General features: G+C 45.6%; 1 protein-coding gene and 1 pseudogene across 27 annotated transcripts in view; one reads left to right on the top strand and one right to left on the bottom strand.

Moving 5' to 3' along the window:
* Nucleotides 1-6,837, top strand: part of SRRM1 (serine and arginine repetitive matrix 1) — a 30,458-nt gene extending 23,621 nt beyond the window's left edge. For 26 of the 27 annotated variants that reach the window (XM_033227784.1, XM_033227782.1, XM_033227781.1 and 23 more), the window contains 5 exons: nt 426-536; nt 2,675-3,139; nt 3,977-4,172; nt 5,253-5,471; nt 5,750-6,836. In XM_033227784.1, coding sequence (XP_033083675.1) covers nt 426-536; nt 2,675-3,139; nt 3,977-4,172; nt 5,253-5,471; nt 5,750-5,854 — 1,096 coding nt within the window. In that variant the 3' untranslated portion in view covers nt 5,855-6,836. Of the gene's footprint in view, nt 1-425; nt 537-2,674; nt 3,140-3,976; nt 4,173-5,252; nt 5,472-5,749 lie in introns of all 27 variants that reach the window. The other variant, XM_033227773.1, reaches the window with a different exon arrangement.
* On the bottom strand, nt 593-687 carry LOC117094105 (annotated as a pseudogene).
* Nucleotides 6,838-26,252: the final 19,415 nt, after the last annotated feature.

Genomic DNA, 26,252 nt, shown 5'->3' with positions numbered 1-26,252 from the left:
ACCATTGCTGCCCTTGAGGTTAATGATAATTGAAACCGTGTTTTCTGGGTCACTTAACTGTAAATACCACTGACTGAAAGTTAACTATAGGCCAGGTGTGGTGGCTCACACCTGTAATCCCAGCACTTTGAGAGACTGAGGCGGGTGGATCACCTGAGGTCAGGAGTTCAAGGCCAGCCTGGCCAACATGGTGAAACTCTGTCTCTACAAAAATATTTTTAAAAATTAGCGAGGCATGATTATGGGTGCCTGTAATCCCAACGACTCAGGAGGCTGAGGCGGGAGAATTGCTTGAACCCAGGAGGTGGAGGTTGCAGTGAGCTGAGATTGTGCCATTGCACTCCAGCCTGGGCGACAGAGCCAGACTCCATCTCAAAAAAAAAAAAAGAAAAAGAAAAAATTAACTGTAATTCTTCTTGGTTTAGTGGTAGACGGAGGAGAAGTCCATCCCCACCACCCACCAGAAGGCGACGGTCTCCTTCTCCCGCCCCTCCTCCTCGACGGCGCAGGACTCCCACACCACCACCACGACGAAGGTACTTTGTCAAATATGCTAACTGGAGCGTCTCCCCAACTCCCCCCACCCCTGACACATCAGATGAATAATGGTGCTCACTTCATAACAGGGTTGGAGAGAGGCACAGCTCATGAAAACCCAATCATCATGCTTATGAACTACAAAAGGATCTCTGAATCTTTCTGATTATTATATCTTATTAGAGTAAGCAGACTAGCATTGTTCAGCCAGTCATAAAAGATCACATATGATTCCATCTATATGAAAAGTCTAGAATACACAAATCTATAGAGATAGAACACAGATTAGGGTGGGGTGGACATGGGGATGGTAATGGCTGCAGAACTATATGAATATACTAAAATCATTTAATTGTATACTTCAAATGGGTAAATAGGTGGATTTTATAGCAGGTGAATCACATATTGTGATAAAGATGTTAATACATTGAAAGGTGGTATTGACTAGTAATTGCAAAGAGAAAATTTAGAGAATCCTGGCAGATAGCTCTTACCTAAATAATCAAAGATAACATCCTCAATAAAACACACTGGCATCATGTATTTCCTGGATACTTCTGTAGTATGCTTACCAATTATGCCGAACCTCAGTCTAATTATTAGGAAATATCAGAGAAACCCAAATTGAAAGTCATTCTACAGAATACCTGACCAGAATTCGAAAGTGTCAGTCATGAAAGACAATGACAGAAACAGTCACAGATTGGCAGGAACTAAAGAGATGTAGGGTCCTGGAGCAGAAAAGGAACATTCATTAAGTCCTGGAACAGAAAAGGGACATTCATTAGTGGAAAATTGGGGTTGTTTTGCTATTTTAGTAATACTGAGTTATCACTGAGGTTCATTTTATAGTTTTGGTAATTTTCTTATGGTTATATAAAATATTAGCATAGTGAAGTGGCAGATCTCCTATTTTTGTAGCTCTTCTGTACATCTACAACTATTTTAAAGTAAAAATTAAAATTTAAAGTTTTAATGGCATTGCTCGGATATGTTGCCAAGCAATGTAATAGCATGCTGCCCCCCCGCCCTTTTTTTTTTTTTTTTTAAGACAGTCTGACTCGGTCACCCAGGCTGGAGTGCAGTGGCACAATCTCAGCTCACTGTAACCTCCGCCTCCTGGGTTCAAGCGATTCTTCTGCCTCAGCCTCCCAAGTAGCTGGGATTACAGGCACCTGCCACCACACCCAGCGAGTTTTTGTATTTTTTGTAGAGATGAAACCATTTTGGCCAGGCTGGTCTCAAACTCCTGACCTCAGGCGATCCTCCTGCCTTGGCCTCCCAAAGTGCTGGGATTACAGGTGTGACCAACTCTGCCCGGCCTGGCTGCCACTCTTGAATGCCTGTTAGGTGCCAGGCAAAGTGCTAGACGTTTTATATGCTTTACTACTAGTCCTCAGAGAGACCTTCCTTGATAGTTGGTATTGTTTGCATTTTTCAGGTGAGGAAATGGGAGTTGAGACTTACTAAATAATTGCCCGGATACAGTGATGAAACTGTACCCTACCACATTGCCAAAGTATATGGCCTGTTGTAAAGCTAACTCTGGGCAGGAATTTACTTTGATCTAAAAGTCTGCAAGATTCAAGAGGAAATTAGGCAGTTTGGCCTGATAAGTGGTCTTCTAAGAGAAAATGGAACAGTCTCTTTGAGGGGAGGTAGAAGTGTCTTTAAGGCTTGTGCAGTGAACTCTTTAATTATTCATACAGTGTTAGCACAGACTTCCTAAGGTGACCGTAATAGAGTTTGGTTAATAGAGTTACTTGGTTATTATATAATAACTGATGTTCAGTTAATACAGTGCAAGATTCTCTTTCCAAAAAACATTGTTGATTTCGTATAGATGTTAAAAGACTTGACGAATTCACATCTTCTGAAAATTGCAAATTTGTTAATCAAAATGTCTTTTTTCTTTTTTGTACTTAGTCCTGCAAAGTGTCCTGTGTTGCAGTCAGCTGAGATAAATAAGTTTTATTGATATTTAAGTGAGAATATAAAGATGGCATGTTCACTTATAAATATATTCCCTTTGCCTAGTGCTAACTACAGTATAGTCAAACCTGCTGATTACTTTTCTCTTCATCCTGTTTCTGTATTTTGTTAAGCCTTTCAGCTTAATTATGTATCTTTTTCCTAGGACTCCTTCTCCTCCCCCACGCCGGCGCTCACCTTCTCCTAGAAGATACTCTCCTCCAATACAGAGGAGATACTCTCCTTCTCCACCTCCAAAGAGAAGAACGGCTTCACCTCCTCCCCCTCCTAAACGAAGAGCATCACCATCTCCACCACCAAAGCGGAGGGTCTCCCATTCTCCACCTCCCAAACAAAGAAGCTCCCCAGTCACCAAGAGACGTTCACCTTCATTATCATCCAAGCATAGGAAAGGGTCTTCCCCAAGCCGATCTACCCGGGAGGCCCGATCACCACAACCAAACAAACGGCATTCGCCCTCACCACGGCCTCGAGCTCCTCAGACCTCCTCAAGTCCTCCACCCGTTCGAAGAGGAGCGTCATCATCACCCCAAAGAAGGCAGTCCCCATCTCCAAGTACTAGGCCCATTAGGAGAGTCTCCAGGACTCCGGAACCTAAAAAGATAAAAAAGTAAAAACATTTTATGCTTTTTCTTTAGGAATACTTACATAGCTCTTTATATTTGGAAGCGTCCCACCGCCCCCCACATATAAAAGGAATAAGTTATGAATATGAGCTTTTAAGTCAAACTTTAGGTACTATTTACAGATCCTGTTCCATTTTTGAGATAGTTTCTGTGGCATAAGTTAAATGCCACAGGCTTTTACTTGGTTCTTAGCAGTTATCAATTTGTTTTTAAGGGTATGCTTCCAAAACTAAACTTAAGACAGACATAGAACATTTCTTGTGTGTGATGTAAGGAACTGACATTACTAATCTTACATAAGAAGCATCATTAAGAAAATGGAGGCCGGGCGCGGTGGCTCAAGCCTGTAATCCCAGCACTTTGGGAGGCCGAGACGGGCGGATCACGAGGTCAGGAGATCGAGACCATCCTGGCTAACACGGTGAAACCCTGTCTCTACTAAAAATACAAAAAACTAGCCGGGCGAGGTGGTGGGCGCCTGTAGTCCCAGCTACTCCGGAGGCTGAGGCAGGAGAATGGCGTAAAACCCGGGAGGCGGAGCTTGCAGTGAGCTGAGATCCGGCCAGTGCACTCCAGCCCGGACGAAAGAGCAAGACTCCGTCTCAAAAAAAAAAAAAAAAGAAAATGGATAGAGGATTATGAGGCTTTAGCCACCCTCTAGGAAACATAGGGATGTAAATTGGATATATGTTAGTAGAATCAGCCAGCAATCTAAGTGGTATATTTGAAATTCATAACCTGGTTGTACAGTGTAGTTGGTGGTTTTCTCATGTGAAGAGGTGTCTATTTTCAATGCTGAATGTTTTTTCCTTTTTGTCTAGGGTTGCTTCCCCAAGCCCACAGTCTGTAAGGAGGGTCTCATCATCCCGATCTGTCTCTGGGTCTCCTGAGCCAGCAGCTAAAAAGCCCCCAGCACCACCATCCCCTGTCCAGTCTCAGTCACCGTCTACAAACTGGTCACCAGCTGTACTGGTCAAAAAGGCCAAAAGCCCAACACCGAGCCCGTCGCCGCCAAGAGTATGTGTCTGCCTTATTTTGGACACCCTTTTATAGATATGTATGTGGTTACTTTGAAGCAGAGAAAATGTCATTGGGGCATTAAAATATTAGTGTTCAAACTTTTTTTCCCATTTGTGAGTTATATATCTGATCTTAGGCAGGTTTCTATATTGTATAAAATCAGTGGTTAGATGTCCATCTGTTTTTGTTTGTTTTTTGAGACAGGGTCTCAGGCTATCACCCAGGCTGAGTGCAGTGGGATGATCATAGCTCACCACAGCCTTCCTGGACTCAGGTGATTCCTTCGCCTCAGCCTCCCAAGTAGCTGGGATTACAGGCACATGCTGCTACACCTGGCTGATTTTTTGTTTTTAACATTTTGTAGAGACGGTCTTGCTGTGTTGACTAGGCTGATCTTGAACTCCTGGCCTCTAGTGATCCTCCTGCTGTGGCCTCAGATGTCCATATTTAATTGGGTTGACTGAATAGTTGTACAAGCTAACTTGTGATGAGTTTTAAGTAATTGCTTAGAAGTGTGAAATTGAAATATTATGGATTAAATTATAGGAGCCTGCCTTTTACATAAATTTGGTATATGTGTCATGAGGAAGAACCAGTCGTCCCCACTCTAAAGATAGGAGAGCTCAGATGGTAGCTAGAGACATGGCATTCATACAGGCATGTGTTTAGACTCATGGCGGGTACCATTTATTAAAAGTCTGCTACACGTTAGGCAAGTATTATGGGTGATTTACAGATATTCCCATTTAATTTTCACAAGAGCTTTATCAGGTAGGGATTATTACACTTATTTTAGGTGAAAAGGTCTCAGAAAAAGTTCAACAATTTGTCTAAGTTCAAATAGTTCAGGAGCTGGAATTCAGCTCATCCTGGAGATAGCCCCTGACTTTGAATACCTTTCTTGGTGATAATTGGCCTTGGGCCTTCCCTGCTCACACCCTCCAAAGCCTTTTGGAAATCTTGAGATTTGTCCATTGGGGATTTGAGGAAATAAAATGTTCAGTTGGACAGAATATTAATCAGATTGATTATAAATGCTGGGTGTTTTTTTTTGTTTTTTTTTTACCCCCTTTGTAGAATTCAGATCAAGAAGGAGGTGGAAAGAAAAAGAAGAAAAAGAAGGACAAGAAACACAAAAAGGATAAGAAGCACAAGAAGCACAAAAAACACAAGAAGGAAAAGGCTGTGGCTGCAGCTGCTGCAGCTGCTGCAGCTGCTGTGACCCCTGCAGCCATTGCAGCTGCCACAACCACATTAGCACAGGAAGAGCCAGTGGCAGCGCCAGAGCCGAAGAAGGTATTTATGAACTCTGTATGGCTCTCTTGCAGTATATGTACAGATAGCAAAGTCACTTTATTTTGAGAAGTAGTAAAATTGTTTTTTCTACTAATTGACTACTCTGAGATAAAATTCACACACCGAACAGTTCAGCCATTTACAGTTTGTGGTTCCCTGGGGTTTAGTATATTCAGTCGTCGGCCATCCCCACACTTTGACTTTGCTCTTTACTCAGCATTTCCCTCCAGCGTCTCAAGACTTAACCATGTAAATTCTGTTGTTGCTTTTTTTTTTAGGAGACTGAAAGTGAAGCTGAAGATAACCTTGATGATTTAGAAAAGCACCTGCGTGAAAAGGCCCTGAGATCAATGAGGAAGGCCCAAGTGTCCCCACAGTCTTAGGGGGAAATGTTTGTTATGATGTAAATTTTATTTGGTTTGTACGCAGTTCAATTTCAAAATTGCTAAAATGTGTTTGAGCTTTAGACTATAACATTTGTTGTAATAATTGCTAGGTTGAAGTTCACCATGTAAAAAAAGGGGGCATGGATTTACATTGCAAAAGGTGTCCACAGTGTATTAGTGACATTCTTTCATTGACAGCTGACATAATTCATTGAGTGAAATATTTTAAGCCAAAAAAAATTCCCTTTTTAAAAAAGGGGGTTTAAATACTGTTGGCATTTTTATGGTTCCTTTAAATGCCCTGGCTATTCCTAGAGGGTTTTTTTTGTTTGTTTTTTTGGTTTTGATCTTCTTTTTGTTTTTCTTTCTTCTTCTTACATTTTTTTCATTTGAGTCTTAGCTCCCATTTAAGTTATGCTACTGACCTTGTATGGTCTGTAAGCTTGCCCAGAAATAAGACCACTGTTTTGAACTACCACAAAAGTATAAATGAATATTTTAATGCCACCATCTTTCCTGTTGCCTGTGGAGTCTCTGCTGAAATGAATCAGGATTCGAGCTCTAGGATGAGACAGAAAATGAAAGCATGTTGTTTGCCAGGACACTGTGGGTTTATATGGATGTGTAACAAATTGATTTGGAACACTGGACTCTCATTCTGTTCTTCTGGTTTTGTTTTTTTGTTTTGTTTTTTTCTTTTTTAAAGGCAATGAGCTAGTCCCAGAAAGGATCCTTCAGTTACATACAATTTGTTTAATGAAATGTCATGGCTCTGTTCATATCTTTGTCTTGTTCTTCCGATTGGTATATACAAGTTTCAGAGCTCTTGTATTTGGAAGGCTGGAAGGGCCCAGACTTTGGAATAGTGTCTTGGTTTCACTGTTTTTGTTTTGATTTTTTTTGTTTTGATTTTTTTTAAAAACTAAAGCTATATAAAGCTTGTGGATTAAACAGAATAAATTTCTAAATTTAAAAATTTTGCCACTCACTTTTACTTACTTAGTAGTGCCTGTGTAAACCCTTTGGTGTGTTGGAAGTTGGGTAAGGGAAAGAAAAGGTGATGAGATTAAGGTTTTACCATCTTTGTTTCAGTAATTACTGTGGTGAGTGCTGTAAAGGGAAGGTCTCAGCGTGTGATTGGAACATTTAGAATAGCGGTGGCAGAAGTCCACCAGGCAAAGGGAAGAGCATTGCAGTCAGTGTCTGTGTATTCCCTGAGGCAGAAGGAGCCTGGCATGTTAGCAAGTGAACGAAGGCTAAGGAATGACTGGAACACCCTCTGTCGGAATTGTGTGAGTGTGTGTGCGTGCGCGTGCATGTGCACGTTTGTGCTTAATATTTGGCTATGTACAACCAAGTCTGTTTTGCATTTAAAACTGAGTGGAACGAAAATTTGGGGAAACATGGAGTTGTTAACATAGTATGAGGTAAAACAGCAACATCCGTATAAAGGAAGTTCACCAGAACTGAGCAGGTCAACACACATATGGTTTGATTATGAGTTTTGGCAGTTGAAGCAAAACAAGGAAGAAAATGCCTACAATCTTAATTTCTTTCTTTCTTTTCTTTTTTTTTTCTTGAGGTCTCGCTGTGTCGCCCAGGCTAGAGTGCAGTGGTGCGATCTCGGCTCACTGCAACCTCCACCTCCTGGGTTCAAGCGATTCTCCTGCCCCAGCCTCCCGAGTAGCTGGGATTACAGGCGCCTACCACTACGCCAAGCTAATTTTTCATATTTTTAGTAGCGACGGGGTTTCACCATCTTGGCCAGGATAGTCTCAAACTCCTGACCTCGTGATTTGCCCGCCTCGCCCTACCAAAGTGCTGGAATTACAGGCGTGAGCCACCGCTCTGCTCCTGCCTCAGGGAATACACAGACACTGGTTGTCTAACGGCAATGCTCTTCCCTTTGCCTGGTGGACTTCTCCCACCCTTATCCTAAATGTTCCAATCACACGCTGAGACTTTCCCTTTACAGCACTCACCATAGTAATAACTGAAATAAAGATGGTAAAACCATCTTTGAAAGGACATGGACAGTAAACATACCTTCAACAATGAGGAGCTGTTTTTACAGGTGTTTTACAGGTTTAAAGTGATTGATGAAACTTCTGTAGGGACTACACTAAGGTAGTGTAGAGTGAGTGACTACATTCTATCCATGGTTGATAATAGAATTTTACATGTGTGTGCAGCAACTTAAGAATTTTTAAGGGCCTTCCACATGGCTCTTTTTGATTTTACAATTCTGTGATAAAGGAAAAGCACATAATACTTACTTTCTAAGATGATTGTTGCTGACATTCCAATATGAACAAACCAGTGAACATCATTGGAGTACAGTTGACCCCTGAACAATGAGAGGGTTGGGGCACTGACCCCTTGCACAGGCAAAAATTCAATATAATTTTTTTATTTCCTAAAAATTTACCTGCCAGGCATGGTGGATCATGCCTGTAATTCCAACACTTCGGGAGGCGGAGGCAGGGGGATTACTTGAGCCCAGGAATTTGAGAACAGCCTGGACAACAATAGGGAGACCTCATCTCTTAAAAAACTTTTTTTTTGAAAAAGCCCTAGGCGGCCGGGCGCGGTGGCTCAAGCCTGTAATCCCAGCACTTTGGGAGGCTGAGACGGGCGGATCACGAGGTCAGGAGATCGAGACCATCCTGGCTAATACGGTGAAACCCTGTCTCTACTTAAAAAACTAGCCGGGCGACGAGGCGGGCGCCTGTAGTCCCAGCTACTCGGGAGGCTGAGGCAGGAGAATGGCGTAAACCCGGGAGGCGGAGCTTGCAGTGAGCTGAGATCTGGCCACTGCACTCCAGCCTGGGTGGCAGAGCAAGACTCCGTCTCAAACAAAAAACAAAAAACAAACAAAAAAAAAAGAACTTAAAAAAAAGAAAAAGCCCTAGGCATGGTGGTGTGGGCCTATAGCCTCAGCTACCCATGAGGCTGAGATGGGAGGATCACCTTGGAAATTGAGGTTGCAGTGAACCATGATCACACCACTGCACTCCAGCTGGGCCATCTTTGAGGCTGAAAAAGAGGGAGGGGTTGGTCTTGCTGTCCCAGCAGTGGGAGAGGTGGAAAAATCTGCCTATAAGTGGATCCATACAGTGTAAACCTGTGTTCAAGGGTCAACTGTGCTTGTATGTAGCCAATCATTCAGTCCATTTGTTTACTTTTTCCGTAGGCTTTTATTCCTCCACTTGACTACTCTTAAGATTTAGCCTTCCTTTTGCCAAGTTGAACAATCAGTTCTGAATTATTTTATTAGACCTCTGCAGGATTGGGCTCATTCACTGCTTTGTTGACTCACACTCTTGTGTTCTTTCAAGCAACACTAGTCTTCCTCCTACCTCACTAACTTGTCTCTAGTGGATCCTTTCAAACATGCAGTGATTTAGTTTGTCTTTTTTTGTCCTTGGTGGCCTTCCCTACACTTAATCCCTAGTCTCTTGATTTTCAGTGTCATCTTTATGTTTGAGGTGTTTAATCTTCAGTTCAAACTTCTCCCTGAGCTAGACTCCTATTGAGTTACCTACTTGATAATGCCATTTATTTTATTATTTATATGAGACCGAGCCTCTCTGTCACCCAGACTGGAGTGCAGTAGTGAGATCTCAGCTCACTGTTATCTCTGCCTCCCAGGTTCAAGCAATTCTCCCGCCTCAACCTCCCGAGTAACTGGAACTACAAGTGCCTGCCACCATGCCCAGCTAAATTTTTTTTCTTTTTTTCTTTCTTTTTTTTTTTTTTGAGACAGAGTCTTGCTCTGTCTCCCAGCCTGGAGTTCAGGTGGCACAATCTCAGCTCACTGCAAGCTCTGCCTCCCAGGTTCAAACGATTCTCCCACCTCAGCCTCCTGAGTAGCTGGGATTACAGGCGCATGCCACCATGCCTGGCTAATTTTTAAAATATTTTTAGAAGAGCCAAGGTTTCACCAAGTTGGCCAGGCTGCTCTTCAACTCCTGACCTCAGGTGATCCACCTGCCTTGGCCTCCCAAAGTGCTGGGATTACAGGCGTGAGCGACTGTGCCTGGCTGCTAATTTTTTATTTTTAGTAGAGATGGGGTTTCACGATGTTGGCCAGGCTGGTCTCAAACTCCTGACCTCAAGTGATCCACCTGCCTCAGACTCCCAAATTGCTGGGATTATAGGCATGAGGCACCACACCCGGCCATAATGCCATAAAAGGCATACCAAAAAACATGTCCAAAATAAGATTTTTTAATACGATCCTCTGATCTCAGTCCATTTCAGTACCTGTCACTGTCATTTCTTCAAAATTGAAGAGTCCTTATAATCAGTGGCCATACTGTCTACTCCCCAATACTCTTGCGTGCTGTTCCCTACAGCCCAAGTCAGATCACAGGTGTGCTAAAAATCCTCAGTAAGCAGTTTCAGAATAAAACAAAAATTTCTTACTATCGCCTGCAAGGGCTAATAGGATTGGGCCAAATCTGCTTTGGTAACTTTATTGTTACTCAGCAGTCTACTCAAGCCATGCTGGCCACCCTGTCTTCCTTTTTTTCCAAAAAGCTGACTTCTCTTTCAGAGATTTTTGTACCATGCCCACGGTTCTTTATCCTGGAAGGCACTCCTGGTCTTACTGCTTGTTTCTTTACTTGGTTTGCCTTAGACACTTCCCCAGTTCCTTCTCCTTAGTTTTCATGGATGTCAACTTTTGCTACCTAAAATTATGCATTTACTACCTAAAATAATGCATTTGCCACCTAAAATGATGCATTTTTGCTCGCTAGGAAGCTGGTCTTATTCTTGGCTGTTTACCCAGTGGTACAAACCAGTGTACCACGGTACACTGTATTCCAGTGTATTCATTCGAAGAATGAGTAAATTTAGTTGTCATTGCATCCATACTGGCCAGATACTACTAGGGTTTGAGGTAAAGTGAAGAGGCCAGATGTAGTGGCTCACGCCTGTTATCTCAGCACTTTAGGAAGGCCGAGGTGGGGGTACTGCTTGAGCCCAGGAGTTTGAGACTAGCCTGGGCAACATAGGTGACCCCCCTAAAAATCAGCTGGTCATAGTGGCATGTACCTGTAGTCCCAGCTACTCCAGAGGCTGAGGAGGGAGGATCATTTGAGCCTGGGAGGTCAGGGCTGCAGCAAGCAGTGATTGTGCCATTTCACTGCAAAACAAAACAAAACAAAACAAAAACGATTGCTGTCCTTAAGGAGCATCCACCTACTGGGCATGCAGACATGCAAACAATTTACAGACTGCACACTGACTCTGGTGAACCAGGATTTCTACCATAGCTTCTACTGTATGGTCTTGGGCAAGTACGTGACCTTGAAGTGGTGCCATTTCCTCTTCAATGGAAATGATGGAATCACCTCAGTTTTTGAAGATGTAGATGTGTCAGTTAATACATATAAAGCAATGATACCAAAAGATAGCTTCCCATTCTAACATGACATAGCCATTCTTGTAATTATGGCAAAGTTTAGTTTAGATGACTAAAAGGATTTTAGATCAGCCCCATGTAAGGCAATTTATTTATATATATTTTAAGATTTAACTCACATGCCATAAAATTCACCATCTCAGTGGTATTCAGAGATTATGCAACCTTCACTAATATCTGTTCCAAAATACTGTCATCACCCCAAAAAGAAACTTCGTGCTCATTAACGGTCACTTCAGTTACCCTGACAGTTCTTTCAGCCCCAGCCCCTGGCAAGTACTTTGCTATCTATAGATTTGCCTATTCTGTACATTTCACTGAAATCATACAATGTTGGGCCTTTTGTCTGGCTTCTTTCACTTAGCACGGTGTGTTCCAGGTTCGTTCACGTTGTAGCAGGCATCAGTGCTTCATTTTTATTTTTATTTTTTGAAACAGGGTCTCTATCTGTCCCCCAGGTCAGAGTGCAGTGAGGCAGTCATGGCTCACTGCAGCCTCGACCTCCCCGTCTGAAGCAGCCCTCCCGCCGCAGCCTCCCGAGTAGCTGAGATTACAGGCATGTGCCACCATGCCCGGCTAAGTTTTGCATTTTTTCAGTACACATGGGGTTTTACCATGACTGGTGTCAAACTCCTGGACTCAAGTGACCCACCTGCCTCAGTTTCCCAGAGTGCTGGCGTCAGAGGTGTTCAAACCAGATCAACTCCATCTTGAATAGGGGCTGGGTAAAATAAGGCTGAGACCTGCCGGGCTGCATTCCCGGGAGGTTAGGCATTCTTAGTCATAGGATGAGACAGGAGGTTGGCACAAGATACAGGTCACAGAGACCTTGCTGATAAACAGGCTGTGGTAAAGAAGCCGCCAAAACCCACCAAAATCAAGACGGTCATCCTCATTGCTCATTGTATGCTAATTATAATGTTTTAGCATGCTAAAAGACACTTCCACCAGCGCAGTGACAGCTCACAACTTCCGGAAGTTACCCTTTATGGTCTAAAGTGGGGAGGAGCCCTCAGTCCTGAGCACTCCATGCCCCTTTCCTGGAAAACTCATGAACAATCCACCCCTTGTTTACCATATAATCAAGGAATAACTGTAAGTATACTCAGTCAAGCGCCCATGCCGCTGTTCTGCCTATGGAGTAGACATTTTTTATCCTTTACTTTCCTAATAAACTTACTTTGACTTTATGGACTCACCCTGAATTCTCTCTTGGGGTCTGGATCAGGACCCCGTTCCGGTAACACTGGGATTATAGGCGTGAGCCACCGTGTCCAGCCACTTCATTTCTTTTTACTGTTGGATAGTATTCCCTAGTTTGAATATACCATGTTTTGGTTATCCATCAGTTGAATATTTGAGCTATTTCCATCTTCTGGCTACTAGGATAAAGCTGCTATGAACATTTGCATGTAAGTTTCTGTGTAAGCATATGCTTTGATGCTGTTGGATATATGTGCCTAGGATTTGGAATTTCTTGGAATTGCTGGGTCATGTAACTGTATGTTTAATGTTTTTAGGAACTGCACCTTTTTTTTTGAGATGGAGTTTCGCACTTGTTACCCAGGCTGGAGTGCAATGGCACGATCTCGGCTCACTGCAACCTCCATCTCCCAGGTTCAAGCGATTCTCCTACCTCAGCCTCCTGAGTGCTGGGATGACAGGTGCCCACCACCAAGCTTGGTGAATTTTTGTATTTTTAGTAGAGATGGAGTTTTACCATGTTGGCCAGGCTGGTCTTGAACTCCTGACCTCAGGTGATCCACCTGCCTCGGGCTCCCAAAGTGCTGGGATTACAGGTGCCCGCCACTGCGCCTGGCCGCAGCTGCACCATTTTACATTCCTACTATCGGTGTATGAGGATTCCAGTTTCCCCATGTCCTTGTCAATACTTGTCATTATCTGTCATCTTGATTATAACCATCCTAGTGGGTGTGAAGTGCTATCTCACTGTGTTTGATATGCATTTGCCACATGGCTGGTGATGGTGAGCATCTTTTCACGTGCTGGTATTCCTCAATGCCATTTTAAGCTGATGTGTATCTGCATGAACATGTTTCTGAAGTTGTGGCTATAGGATTAGATCCAGGGCTGGGTTCAGAGTCTGTAGAACAGAGCGGATGGTATTTGTAGTACTCTCATACCCATATGTGGAGGTTGGGGATAGGGAACTATGGCCAAACCAAAATGTGTTCCCATTTTATAAACAGGATCAGGAGACTCAGGGAGAGTGTGACTTAAAGTAACTGGTAGGTGCACTTCTAATTAATATTGTCCCTCCTACCATCTGATAAAGAACCCAATATTTTCAGCTGGGCGCAGTGTCGCACACCTGTAATCCCAGCACTTTGGGAGGCCGAGGCGGGTGGATCACGACGTCAGGAGATCGAGGCCATCCTGGCCAACATGGTGAAACCCCATCTCTACTAAAAATACAAAAATTAGCTGGGCGTGGTGGCACGCGCCTGTAGTCCCAGCTACTTGGGAGGCTGAGGCGGGAGGATTGCTTGAACCTGGGAGCTGGAGGTTGCAGTGAGCCGAAATCATGCCACTGCACTCCAGCCTGGGCGACAGAGCAAGACTCTGTCTCAAAAAAAAATAATAATAATAACCCAATATTTTCCTCAATATACCTGTATAACTTCTAGTATCATAACAGTCATATAAGATAGTGAATGTAGGGTGGGGCATGTTGTCTCACATCTATAATCCTAACACTTTGGGAGGCCAAGGCAGGCAGATCACTTGAGCCCAGGAATTTGAGACCAGTCTGGGCAACATGATGAAACCTTTCTCTACAAAAATACAAAAATTATCCAGGCATAGTGATGTGTGCCTGTAGTCCCAGGTACTCCGGAGGCTGAGGCAGGAGCATCACTTGAGCCTGGGAAGTCAAGGCTTGCAATGAGCCATGTTTGCACCACTGCACTCCAGCCTGGGTGACAGAACGAGACCCTGTCTTAGAAAAGAAAAAAAAGTGAATATAGAAACACCACCCAAATGTGCGGTTGTTAGGAAAATACTGGGGTTTAGGGCATAGCTTATTATTCCAAGAAATCGAAGTTTAGAAGTTGAAAATTGCATGGCATTAATTTTTTATTTTTTTAGAACTCTGTCACCCAGGCTGGAGTGCAGTGACATGATCATAGTTCACTGTGCTTTGAACCTCGAACTCCTGGGTTCAAAGGATCATCCTGCCTCAGCGTCCCAAGTAGCTGGGACCACAGGTGCACGCCACCACGCCCAGCTAATGTTTTGTATTTTTAGAAGAGAAGGGGTTTCACCATGTTACCCAGGCTGGTCTCAAACTCCTGAGTTCAAGGAATCTGCTCGCCTCACCCTCTGAAAGTGCTGGGATTACATATGTGAGTCACCACACCCTGCAGGCTTTTTTTTTTTGGACAGGGTCTCACTCTTGCCCAGGCTGGAGTGCAGTGGCTCAATTTTGGCTCACTGCAACCTCCACCTCCCAGAATCGAGCGATCCTCCTACATACAGGCATATTTTGAGGCCCCAACTCTGCTCAATCCTGAAAGATCAACTCTAAGATTCCATATTTTTTATTTGAAAGACCCATCTTAGTTCACACCAAACATTACCCTTTGACTTGTAGGGACTGTTATTGCTATGCTCCTAATATGATGAATTGGTAGCATGAAAGGAAAATAAACCTCGGGACCGGGCGCGGTGGCTCAAGCCTGTAATCCCAGCACTTTGGGAGGCCGAGACGGGCGGATCACGAGGTCAGGAGATCGAGACCATCCTGGCTAACACGGTGAAACCCTGTCTCTACTAAAAAATACAAAAAACTAGCCGGGCGAGGTGGCGGGCGTCTGTAGTCCCAGCTACTCGGGAGGCTGAGGCAGGAGAATGGTGTAAATCCGGGAGGCGGAGCTTGCAGTGAGCTGAGATCCGGCCACTGCACTCCAGCCCAGGCAACAGAGCGAGACCCCGTCTCAAAAAAAAAGAAAAAAGAAAAAGAAAAGAAAAGAAACCTCGGGACACCAAAATCACTAAGCCGATGGGAAAAGTCAAGCTGGGAACTGCATCAGGTAAAACTGCCTCCCATTTTATTTCTAAATGAGATAGCTGCAAAGATTAAAAAAAAAAAAAAAAAAGCTACATACCGGCCTGGCACGGTGGCTCATGCCTGTAATCCCAGCACTCTGGGAGGCTGAGGAGGGCGGATCACGAAATGGGGAGATCGAGACCCTCCTGGCTAACACAAGTGAAACCCCGTCTGTACTAGAAATATAAAAAATTAGCCAGACGTGGTGGCGGGTGCCTGTAGTCCCAGCCACTCCAGAGGCTGAGGCAGGAGAATGGCGAGAACCCGGGAAGCGGAGCTTGCAGCCAGCCGAGGCAGCACCACTGCACTCCAGCCTAGGCAACAGAGCTAGACTTCGTCTCAAAAAAAAAAAAAAAAAAAAAAAAAAAAAGGCTACATACCTCCCTAACAATTTGCCGACCAGGAAATTCCTTGTGGCCCTCAACATCTTCACTATAAAACAGTTATGTTGAATTTCACCCTGGCTATGTACATTGATTGCTCATCTTCACAAGTGCAGGAGAGACAGTCATCCTGAGACAAACGCATATTTGATTGCTTCCCTCTTTTTTTTTTTTTTTTTTTGAGACAGCGTCTCCCTCTGTCACCCAGGCTGGAGTGTAGTGGTGCAATCTCAGCTCACTGCAACCTCTGCTTCTGGGATTCCAGCAGTCCTCCCACCTCAGGCAGCTGGGACTACAGGCATATACCACCATGCCCAGCTAATTTTTTGTATTTTTAACAGAGACGGGGTTTCATCATGTTACGGCTGGTCTTGAACTCCTGGCCTCAAGTGATCCACCAGCCTCAGCCTCCCAAAGTGCTAGGATTACAGGCGTGAACCACTGCACCCAGCCCCTCTGCCCTATTTTTTTAATGTAAAAATGTATACTCACTGAGCCAAACTAAAACTTAGGTGACTATTTCTCTACTCTCCTGTCACATGTAAATTGTGTATTCAGTGAAAGGCTAATCAAAGACTCAAAAGAATGCAACTGTTTTTGTCTCTTATCTACCTACCACCTGGAACCTCCTCTTGTACCCTGCTTCGAGTTGTCCCGCCTCTCCAGACCGAACCAATGTGCATCTTACACATATTGATTGATGTCTCATGGCTCCCTAAAATGCATAAAAGCAAGCTGTACCCATGCCACCTTGGGCACATGTCATTAGGACCTCCTGAGGCTGTCATGGCCACATCCTTAACCTTGGTAAAATAAACTTTATAAATTGATTGAGACCTGTCTCAGATACTTCAGGTTCACAGTAGGATCTGCAGTACAGGTTTTTCCAAAGCTCTTGGCAAAAAACGTTTCACATTTGTCAATATGTAGCAGGTTGGCAGGTTTTCATAATTATAAGAATGTCAAGCTTGAATAACGAGATTCAAAAACTAGGATTATGTACAGAGCCCAGAGCTTGAGGTTGGCTACCCAAGAGGATAGATTCAGGTTGTCCTAAATATACACTCCAATTAGCAGCAGTTACAAATGGGTCTTTTTAAGGAATAAAGAAGAGGCAGTTCTGAAATTGTTTACCAAGAATTTATTACATTTATCACATAAGCTCGGTCGGGCACAGTGGTTCATGCTTGTAATCCCAGCACTTTGGGAGGCCGAGGCAGGCAGATCGTCTGAGATCAGGAGTTTGAGGCCAGACTGACCAACATGGCAAAATCCCATAACTACTAAAAATATGAAAATTAGCCGGTTGCGGTGGCACGCGCCTGTAATCCCAGCTACTCAGGAGGCTGAGGCAGGAGAATTGCTTGAACCTGGGAGGCTCATAGTGAGCCAAGATCACGCCACTGCACTCCAGCCTGGGCGACAGAGCAACACTGTCTCAAAAAAACATAATAAAAATAGGGGCCGGGCGCGGTGGCTCATGGCTGCAATCCCAGCACTTTGGGAGGCCGAGGTGGTGGATCACGAGGTCAGGAGTTCAAGACCAGTCTGCTCAACATGGTGAAACTCCGTCTCTACTAAAAAATACAAAAAGTAGTTGAGCACAGTGGTGCACTCCTGTAGTCCCAGCTACTCGGGAGGCTGAGGCAAGGGAATTGCTTGAACCCAGGAAGCGGAGGTTGCAGTGAGATCACTCCAGCCTGAGCAACAGAGTGAGACTCCGTCTCAAAAAAAAAAAAAAAAATTAGCTCTTGATTGGCCGTACATTGTTCTTTGTATCACAAATTCCAGGAGCATGAAGATAGTGGGCGAGGCAGCTAGTCAGGAACAAAATGCCTTTAAACAGTTGCCCCAGAGCATGGGGTTTTGGGGAAGAGGGATGACTAGAGTCCCATGCTTCTACATCTCTGGGCCTGATAAATGTTGCATGCCTTGCATAGCTCAGATGGCCCCGAGCTTTTTGTTTTTTTTTTTCTCTAGGGGTTTCTGCCAAGATGCTAACCCTTACATTTCAGGTGTATCAGAGAGGAGGAGCTGATGGGTGCTGAGTCCCAAGAGAAGCACCCTGTTTGCAGAGGGCTATGGATACCTCTCACCAGATGGGGCAGGAAGAATGAAGGGAACAACTTAGTATCAGCAGAATCGTAAACTCCTTAGCTGGAAGCCACCTTAAGGAAGTGTTTCGCAGACTGTAGGTGGAGACCCATGAGTGAATTGTAAAATGTAATAGATCACAACTAGCATTAAAAGAAAAAGAAAATAGTAAATTTGAGTCCAAATCGCATATAGTAGGTTAAGTATTGTTTCATGGATCGTGTATATATATTCATGTATTTATGTGTGTGCTTGTGTGTACAGGGTTGCAATATTAAATGTATTCTAGGCTGGACATGGTGGCTTATGTGTATAATCCCAGGACTTTGGGAGGCTGAGGCGGGCGGTTCACTTGAGGCCAGGAGTTTGAGACCAACCTGGCCATCATGGCGAAAACCCATCTCTACCAAAAAAATACATATATATACAAAAATTAGCCAGGCGTGGTGGTGCACACCTGTAGTCCCAGCTACTTGGGAGGCTGTGGCATGAGAATCACTTGAAACCCAGGAGGCAGAGATTGCAGTGAGCCAAGATAGCGCCACTGCACTCCAGCCTGGGTAACAGAGCAAGACTCTGTCTCAAAAAAAATAAAAATAAAAATAAGATAAAATAAAATAAAAAGTATTCTAGATTGGGCGCAATTGCTCATGCCTGTAATCCTAGCACTTTGGGAGGCCGAGGCAGGCGGATCACAAGGTCAGGAGTGCAAGACCAGCCTGACCAACATGGTGAAACTCCGTCTCTACTAAAAACACAAAAATTCGTCAGGTGTGCTGGTGGGCACCTTGTAATCCCAGCTACTCAGGAGGCTGAGGCAGGAGAATTGCTTGAACCTGGCAGGTGAAGTTTGCAGTGAACCGAGATTGTGCCACTGTATGCCAGCCTGGGTAACACAGCGAGACTCCATCTCAAAAAAAAAAAGTATTCTAATGCAATTTGTAGTTAACAAAATCGAAACTCTCTACTTTATAGATATCTAGGCTGCCAGTTTTTAAACTGGTCTGCAGAGCCGTAAGGAGAAAGTTATAGTTCAAACTTTCCCTGTAAAATAGAGCCACTAGTAGGACCTGTCTTTGTTAAGGATTGAGATGATACCATTAATCCTCATGCAAGTAATCGGCTCTGCTTTGACTTTTTTTTTTTTTTTTTTAACTTTGGGCTTCCCCCATTGGATTTTACTTGAATAAAAGAATCTACAGCCAAAAAAAAAAAAAAAAAAAAGTGAAACCACTGATCTAGCCTAGTCCTTGTCTCTGTAAAAAAGTCTAAAGCCAGGCCGGGCGCAGTGGCTCATGCCTGTAATCCCAACACTTTAGGAGGCCAAGGCGGGCAGATCATGAGGTCAGGAGACCAGCCTGACCAACATGGTGAAACCCTGTCTCTACTAAAAATACAAAAAATTAGCTGGGCATGGTGATGGGCGCCTGTAATCCCAGCTACTTGAGAGGTTGAGGCAGGAGAATCACTTGAACCTGGGAGTTTGAGGTTGCAGTGAACCAAGATCACACCATTGCATTCCAGCCTGGGTGACAGAGTGAGACGCCATCTTAAAAAAAAAAAAAAGGTCTAAAACCAGAAACTAACTAGCCCAAGGTCCTCACACTCCCACACACCATAGTAAAGCCATGGCCCTGGCACTTTCCTACTCTGTTACACTGCCTCGGCCAGGGTGCTTGTAAAATTGCCCAACTTCTGTTGTAGTCAAGGAAACAAAGACCAGGTGAGGTTAGCCAGGTCGTCTGCAGTAGGAGAAGTGGTTTCCAGTGGACACTGGTAACGTGGAGGGAAAAGCCGCACCTGGGAAAAGGGTGTGAAACAACAGTCCTTATTAAGTCCAGCGTGTGTTCCTTCACCAAGACCCTCCTCAGTGCACATCCAGGCCAGGGCTTCTGGCATTTTAAACGTGGGGGCTTTGGCTTCTGCAGCCAACCAGAAGGAGGTAGCAAAGCCTAACTGGTCTCAGCCCAGTAGGACCCACTCAGGTAGTAGGGATTTGCCGAGCATCCGCCAGGTGCTCAGGGCTGGTTCAAGGCTCATACCTTGGCCTCCATTTCCTCTTCTGTAAAATGGGCATGGACTGAATAACATTATACAGGTAGAGGACTTAGCTCATGCCTGGCATGTCACAAGGGCTCCATCAATGACAGTTTTCAGTGTTTCATCAAATCTTAGATACTTGTAATTGTAGGATGCACCACCACCTATTAAACCACCACTACATTCATTGTAAGAGGTATCCGACTTCAGAGAGGTCAAAATGCAGAGAAAAAGAGTCTTAAATTTCACTACATCCAGTGTCGTTATTCAGCAGGGTCTGGGACACTGAGGTAGGGCTCCTAAGCTAGTCCAGCGACACACTCATCCGTCTCTCTCTCTTGCCTTCCCTTCGTCTTCTGAGCCTTCCACTAGGTGGCACCCGGGCCTGGGTGCCTGCCGCGGAGCTGATACCCTGAGGTCAGTCCTGCCCCTCCGGCTCCTCCATGCTCTTTCTTCCCCTTTCCCTTTTCCTCCTCCCCATCTTTTCTCCTGGAAGTGGGAGGCTCTGATTCAGTGCTCAGAGGTTCCCTGTAGGATTGCAGAACTTGAAGAACCACTACAGGGCTCCTGCTGTCCACTGGCCCCGGCTCATCCCAAGTGGGAATTCCTTCCCAGCAGGTCCCCAGCTCTCACTTGCATACCTTCAGTGGCGGGAAACTCCCTACTTCATGAGGATCCCATTCCATCCTGGTCATGCACTTGGGCTCTGAAGATGCTCCCCCAAGGGTCCTAGGGAACCCACTTTCTAGTCCTTCAACCGCAGGCGACTTGGGCCTTTGTCTACTTTGTGTATTGGGGAATTCCCAAGGCCTGGCACAGGTGAGGCATTCATTTGGTGAGTGAATGAATGAAAGTCAATGAACAAACTCAGTTGCTCTGTGCATCTGTTTCATTACCTGTGAAATTGGGTTAATAATAGTATTTACCTCACAAGGCTGTGAGGATGAGATGAGACAGGACCTCTAACCAGGCTTAGTGCCATGCCTGGTACATAGTAAATCCTCAACAAATACTGTTTTCCTCTTTAATAGCTACGGATAGCGCTACTTTTTGTGTGTGTGTGTGGAGTTTTGCTCTTGTTGCCCAGGCTAGAATGCAATGACATGATATTGGGTCACCACAACCTCTACCTCCCAGGTTCGAGTGATTCTCCTGCCTCAGCCTCCCGAATAGCTGGGATTACAGGCATGCGCCACCATGCCCAGCTAATTTTTGTACTTTTAGTAGAGACGGGGTTTCTCTACTACATCCCGTTGATCAGGCTGGTCTCGAACTCCCAACTTCAGGTGATCTGCCAGCCTCAGCCTCCCAAAGTGCTGGGATTACAGGTGTGAGCCACTGTGCCTGACTGCCGTAGCTCTGCTCTTATTATCTGAAAGATCTGTTTTAAAGCAAAGTGATTCTGATTTTTTTTTTTTTTTTAAAGACAGGGTCTCATACTGTCGCCCAGGCTTGGCGTGCACTGGCATGATCACAGTTCACTGCAGCCTTGACCTCCTGGGCTCAGGCAATCCTCCCACCTTAGCCCCCCAAGTAGCTGGGACTACAGATGCGTGAAACCATGCCTGGCTAATTAAAAAATTTTTTTTTGTAGAGACTGGATTTTGTCATGTGACCCAGGCTGGTCTTGAACTTCTGGGCTCAAGCGATCCATCTGCCTTGGCCTACCCAAAGTGCTGGAATTATAGGTGTGAGCCACAGTGCCCGGCCTGATTCTAATTCTTAAAACTTTCACACAGGCTGGGTGCGGTGGCTCCTGCCTGTAATTCCAGCACTGAGCCCTTACTGCATCTCATTAATTCTTCCACCTGTGTTCCTGGGCATTCTTCTCCCATTTTATAGATGAAGGAACCAAAGCCCACAAAGGTCACATAGGCCGGGCGCGTGGCTCACGCCTGTAATCCTAGCACTTTGGGAGGCCAAGGCAGGCAGGCTGCTTGGCCCAGGAGTTTGAGGCCAGCCTTGGTAACATGGAGAAACCCTATCTCCACAAAAAAATTAGCCAGGCATGATGGCACGCACCTGTAGTCCCAGCTACCCTGGGAGCTGAGGCAGGAGGATCTTTTGAGCCTGGGAGGCAGAATCTGTCTCAAAAAAAAAAAAAACAAGTCACACAGCTGGCAAGCAATAGAACCAGGATTTAGATCTTGTCTATCTGACTCCAGAACCCATCCCTTCACCTCTAAGCCTTGTTTTCCTCACACTCTAGATCAGGGGTCCCCAACCCCCAGGCCACAGTACTGGTACCAGTCAGTTAGTAGAGATGAGGTTTCACCATGTTGACCAGGCTGGTCTCGAACTCCTGACCTCGTGATCCACCTGCCTCAGCCTCCCAAACTGGTAGCATTACAGGCGTGAATCACTGTGTCCGGCCTCTTTTTTTTTTTTTTTTTTTTTTTGAGACAAAGTCTCACTCTGTCGCCCAGGCTGGAGTGCAGTGACGCAATCTCGGCTCACTGCAAGCCAGGCGTGGTGGCGGGCGCCTGTAGTCCCAGCTACTCAGGAGGCTGAGGCAGAAGAATTGCTTAAGCCCAGGAGGCGGAGGTTGCAGTGAGCCAAGATCGAGCCACTGCACTCCAGTCTGGGTGACAGAGTTAGACTTCCATTCAAAAAAAAAAAAAAGATTCTCATAGGAGCATGAACCCTACTGTGAACTGCGCATCTGAGAGATCTAGGTTTTGTGCTCCTTATTAGAATCTACTGACTGTTGATCTGAGGTGGGACAGTTTCATCCCAAAACCATGCTCCCCGTGCCCGTGGAAAAATTGTCTTTCATGAAACTGGTCCCTGGTGCCAAAAAGGTTGGGGACTGCTGCTCTAGAGGATGTTCCGGGGCCTGTGGGGAATTTTCTGTTCGTGAGCCTTCCACATACTTCCCCGATGTCGTGGGTATTACATGGCTTCCCGACATATGTTCCCCGCCTCTCCCACCATCAGAGCCGTACTGGGCTCTACTGGAATTCTATGCCAGTGGGAGGGGTTGGTAGCACTCTTCCAGGGTGGGCTCTGATGACCCTGGAGGAGAAGCCATATGCATCCAATCTCTCTAGGCACAGAAATGAACACTACCTCAGTCACAGCCAAGGATTTGCCAAGAGAAGTCAGTGGAGCTTTTTGAGGGAGAGAAGCTGCTTTTCATTTCTACAGGAGTACCGGAAGAGATACTCTCTTTCCCGGGACAGTGTGTTGAGGAGACATGAGAGCTAGAGATGCAGTAGCTCTTATTCCCAAAAGGGGATTCGTTTGACAATGAAGTCAACATACAGAGGAAGGCAGAGCCCAGGGACTTCATGAAGAAACAGAACCTAGGCCAGGCACAGTGGTTCACACCTGCAATCCCAGCACTTTGGGAGGTCGAGGTGGGAGGATTGTTTGAGCTTATGTATTGAAAACAAGCCTGGGCAACATTGTGAGACCTCGTCTCTACTAAAAAAAAAAAAAAAAAATCTTTATTAGCCGGGTGTATTGGCACACACCTATGGTCCCAGCTACTTGGGAGGCTGAGGTGGGTGGATCACTTTAGCCCAGGAGAATCGCTTGAATAGAGGCTGCAATGAGCCATGATTGCACCACTGCACTCCAGCCTGGGCAACAGAAAGAGACCCTGTCTCCAAAGTAAGAAAAAAAGAAAACAGTGAAAGAAGAAATAGAACCTAGTCTGGGGTGTTATGAGTTACTAACTGATGTGTAACAAATCACCCCCAATTTAGCAGCTTAAAACATGTATTGGGCCAGGCGCGGTGGCTCACGCCTGTAATCCCAGCACTTTGGGAGGCCGAGGCAGGCGAATCACGAAGTTAATAGTTCAAGACCAGCCTTGCCAACATGGTGAAACCCCATCTCTACTAAGAATACAAAAATTAGCCGAGTATGGTGGCAGCCGCCTATAATTCCAGCTACTCAGGAGGCTGAGGCAGGAGAATTGCTTGAACCTGGGAGACAGAGGTTGCAAGGAGCCAAGATCGGGTCACTGTACTCCAGCCTGGGCGACAGAGCAAGACTCTGTCTTGAAAAAAAAAAAAAAGCCAACAATAGCAAAACACATTTATCATCTCTCTGAGTTGCCAGAGTTGAGGGTTGGAAATTGGAAGAGATCTCAATTAGTGGTTCTGGCTCAGGGTCTCTAACGTGTTTATAGGAAGATGTTGGTGAGGGGTGCAGTTATCCACTTCCAAGATGGGGCTGGAGGATCCCCTTCCAAGATGGGGCACTCTTGTGGCAATTGGCAAGAGGTCTCAGTGTCTCACCAAGTGGGCTCTCCATAGCAGCTAGCTTTCCCCAGAGCGATGATGATGATGATGATGATGATGATGTGTGTGTGTGTGTGTTATTTTCCTCATCTTATCCTCCAGATCTGCCTTGTCTGACCATGCTCCTTGTATGGGCAGTGGTGGGAGCTGGGCCCAGGCTCTAGGGGAGGAAGGGTGGACCCTTCTCACCTTCTCAGTCTTTGGTCCTATTTTTTTTTCTTTTTTTTGAGTCGGGGTCTCACTTTGTCACCCAGGCTGGAGTGCAGGGGTGCCATCATGGCTAACTTGCAGCCTCAACCTCCCAGGCTCAGATGATCCTCTCACTTCAGCGTCTCGAGTAGTTGGGACTACAGGTTCACACCACCATACCCGGCTAATTTTTTGTATTTTTAATAGAGATGGGGTTTCGCCATGTTGCCCAGGCTGGCCTCGAACTCCTGGGCTTGAGCAATCCTCCTGCCTCAGTCTCCCAAAGTGCTGGGATTATAGGCGTAAGCCACCACGCTTGGCCTTGGTCCTTTTTTTTTTTTTTGAGATGGAGTCTCACTCTGTTGCCCAGGCTGGAGTGCAGTTGCACAATCTCGGCTCACTGCAACCTCTGCCTCCTGGGTTCAAGTGATTCTCCTGCCTCAGCCTCCCAAGTAGCTGGGATTATAGGCGCCTGCCGCCCCACCTGGTTGATTTTTTTTTTTTTTTTTGAGATGTTGTCTCGCTCCATCGCCCAGGCTGGAGTGGCAGCGGCACAATCTCGGCTCACTGCAAGCTCTGCCTCCTGGGTTCACAACATTTCTGCCTCAGCCTCCCAAGTAGCTGGGACTACAGGCACCTGCCACCACACCCGGCCAATTTTTTGTATTTTTAGTAGAGACGGGGTTTCACTGTGTTAGCCAGGATGGTCTCGATCTCCTGACCTCGTGATCCACCTGCTCGGCCTTCCAAAGTGCTGGGATTACAGGCATGAGCCACCGCGCCCGGCCTAATTTTTGTATTTTTAGTAGAGACGGGGCTCCACCATGTTGGCCAGGCTGGTCTTGAACTCTTAATCTCTTGATTCACCTGCCTTGGCCTCCCAAAGTGCTGGAATTACAGGCATGAGCCACCGTGCTCGGCCTTGGTCCTTTATACTACAAGCCTGGACAACATGGTGAGTACACACTACTGTCCTGTGGCCACCGGTGATGCTGGGTACATGAAAACCACATTGTTCTATGGACTCTGATCATGGCATTCATCCTTCCACTGACCACTCCTGCTAAGACACGGCTTTTCCATCCTGTAATTGCCCTTAAACATTGGGCAACAGTTTCCAGTTCTCTCTGGGTCAGTCGCTGTGGGGGAAGGAAGACAGAGGAATCATGTGGCCAGGTGGGAAGAGCTCTGGGCCAGCTTCCACCCAGCCTTGCTGTGTGACCTTGAGGAAGTCCCTGCTCCTCTCTGGGCCTCAGTGTCCTCCCTTATGAATGCAGAAGATTGTATTAACATGTCTGAGGACGCTTTGGGGTTTTCTTAGTTCACTTCTGTCCAGAGGAGATAATGAAATTTTAGGAGCAGCCTCACTTCTGACACACTGGGTCTTGCGTGACCATTCATACCCCAGCAGAAAAAAAGCTGCACACTTCATGCCCTTTGCCCTTCACCATCTCATCTGATCCTCCCAGCAGCTAGCAAGGACACGGGGCAAGGCACTGGGGGAAACAGAGGCTCACAGGAAAGACATCGTATGTGCAGAGAGCTGCGGGACAGACGTGGCCTTGCCAGCAGGACCCGTGATTAAACAGCAGCTGTGATTCACTGAGTGCTTTCTGCTTACTGTGTGCCAAGTACTTCACATGTGGCTGTTTTGTGTCATTCTCACATCAACCCTGATGGGTGGTTACTATAATTATCCCATTTAACAGATAAAGAAAGTGAAGCCCAGAGGGGTGGAGTAACAGTCCAGCAAAAGTAAGCAGTGGAACTGGGATTGAAATTCAGCTTGAACATCTCAGCACTCATCTGTTTTCGATCACATAACACTCCCTGTAGGCATTCACAGGAGCTCAAGGATAGGAGTAGAGAGGGGAAACCTAGGAGTCCGAAGACTTGAGGGGCCAGGCATGGTGGTGTGCACCTGTAATCCCAGCATTTT

Source organism: Trachypithecus francoisi, unplaced genomic scaffold, assembly GCF_009764315.1.
Source record: "Trachypithecus francoisi isolate TF-2019V2 unplaced genomic scaffold, Tfra_2.0 Lachesis_group12, whole genome shotgun sequence".
NCBI lineage: Eukaryota > Metazoa > Chordata > Mammalia > Primates > Cercopithecidae > Trachypithecus > Trachypithecus francoisi.
This window is presented reverse-complemented; position numbering and strand designations above follow the sequence as displayed.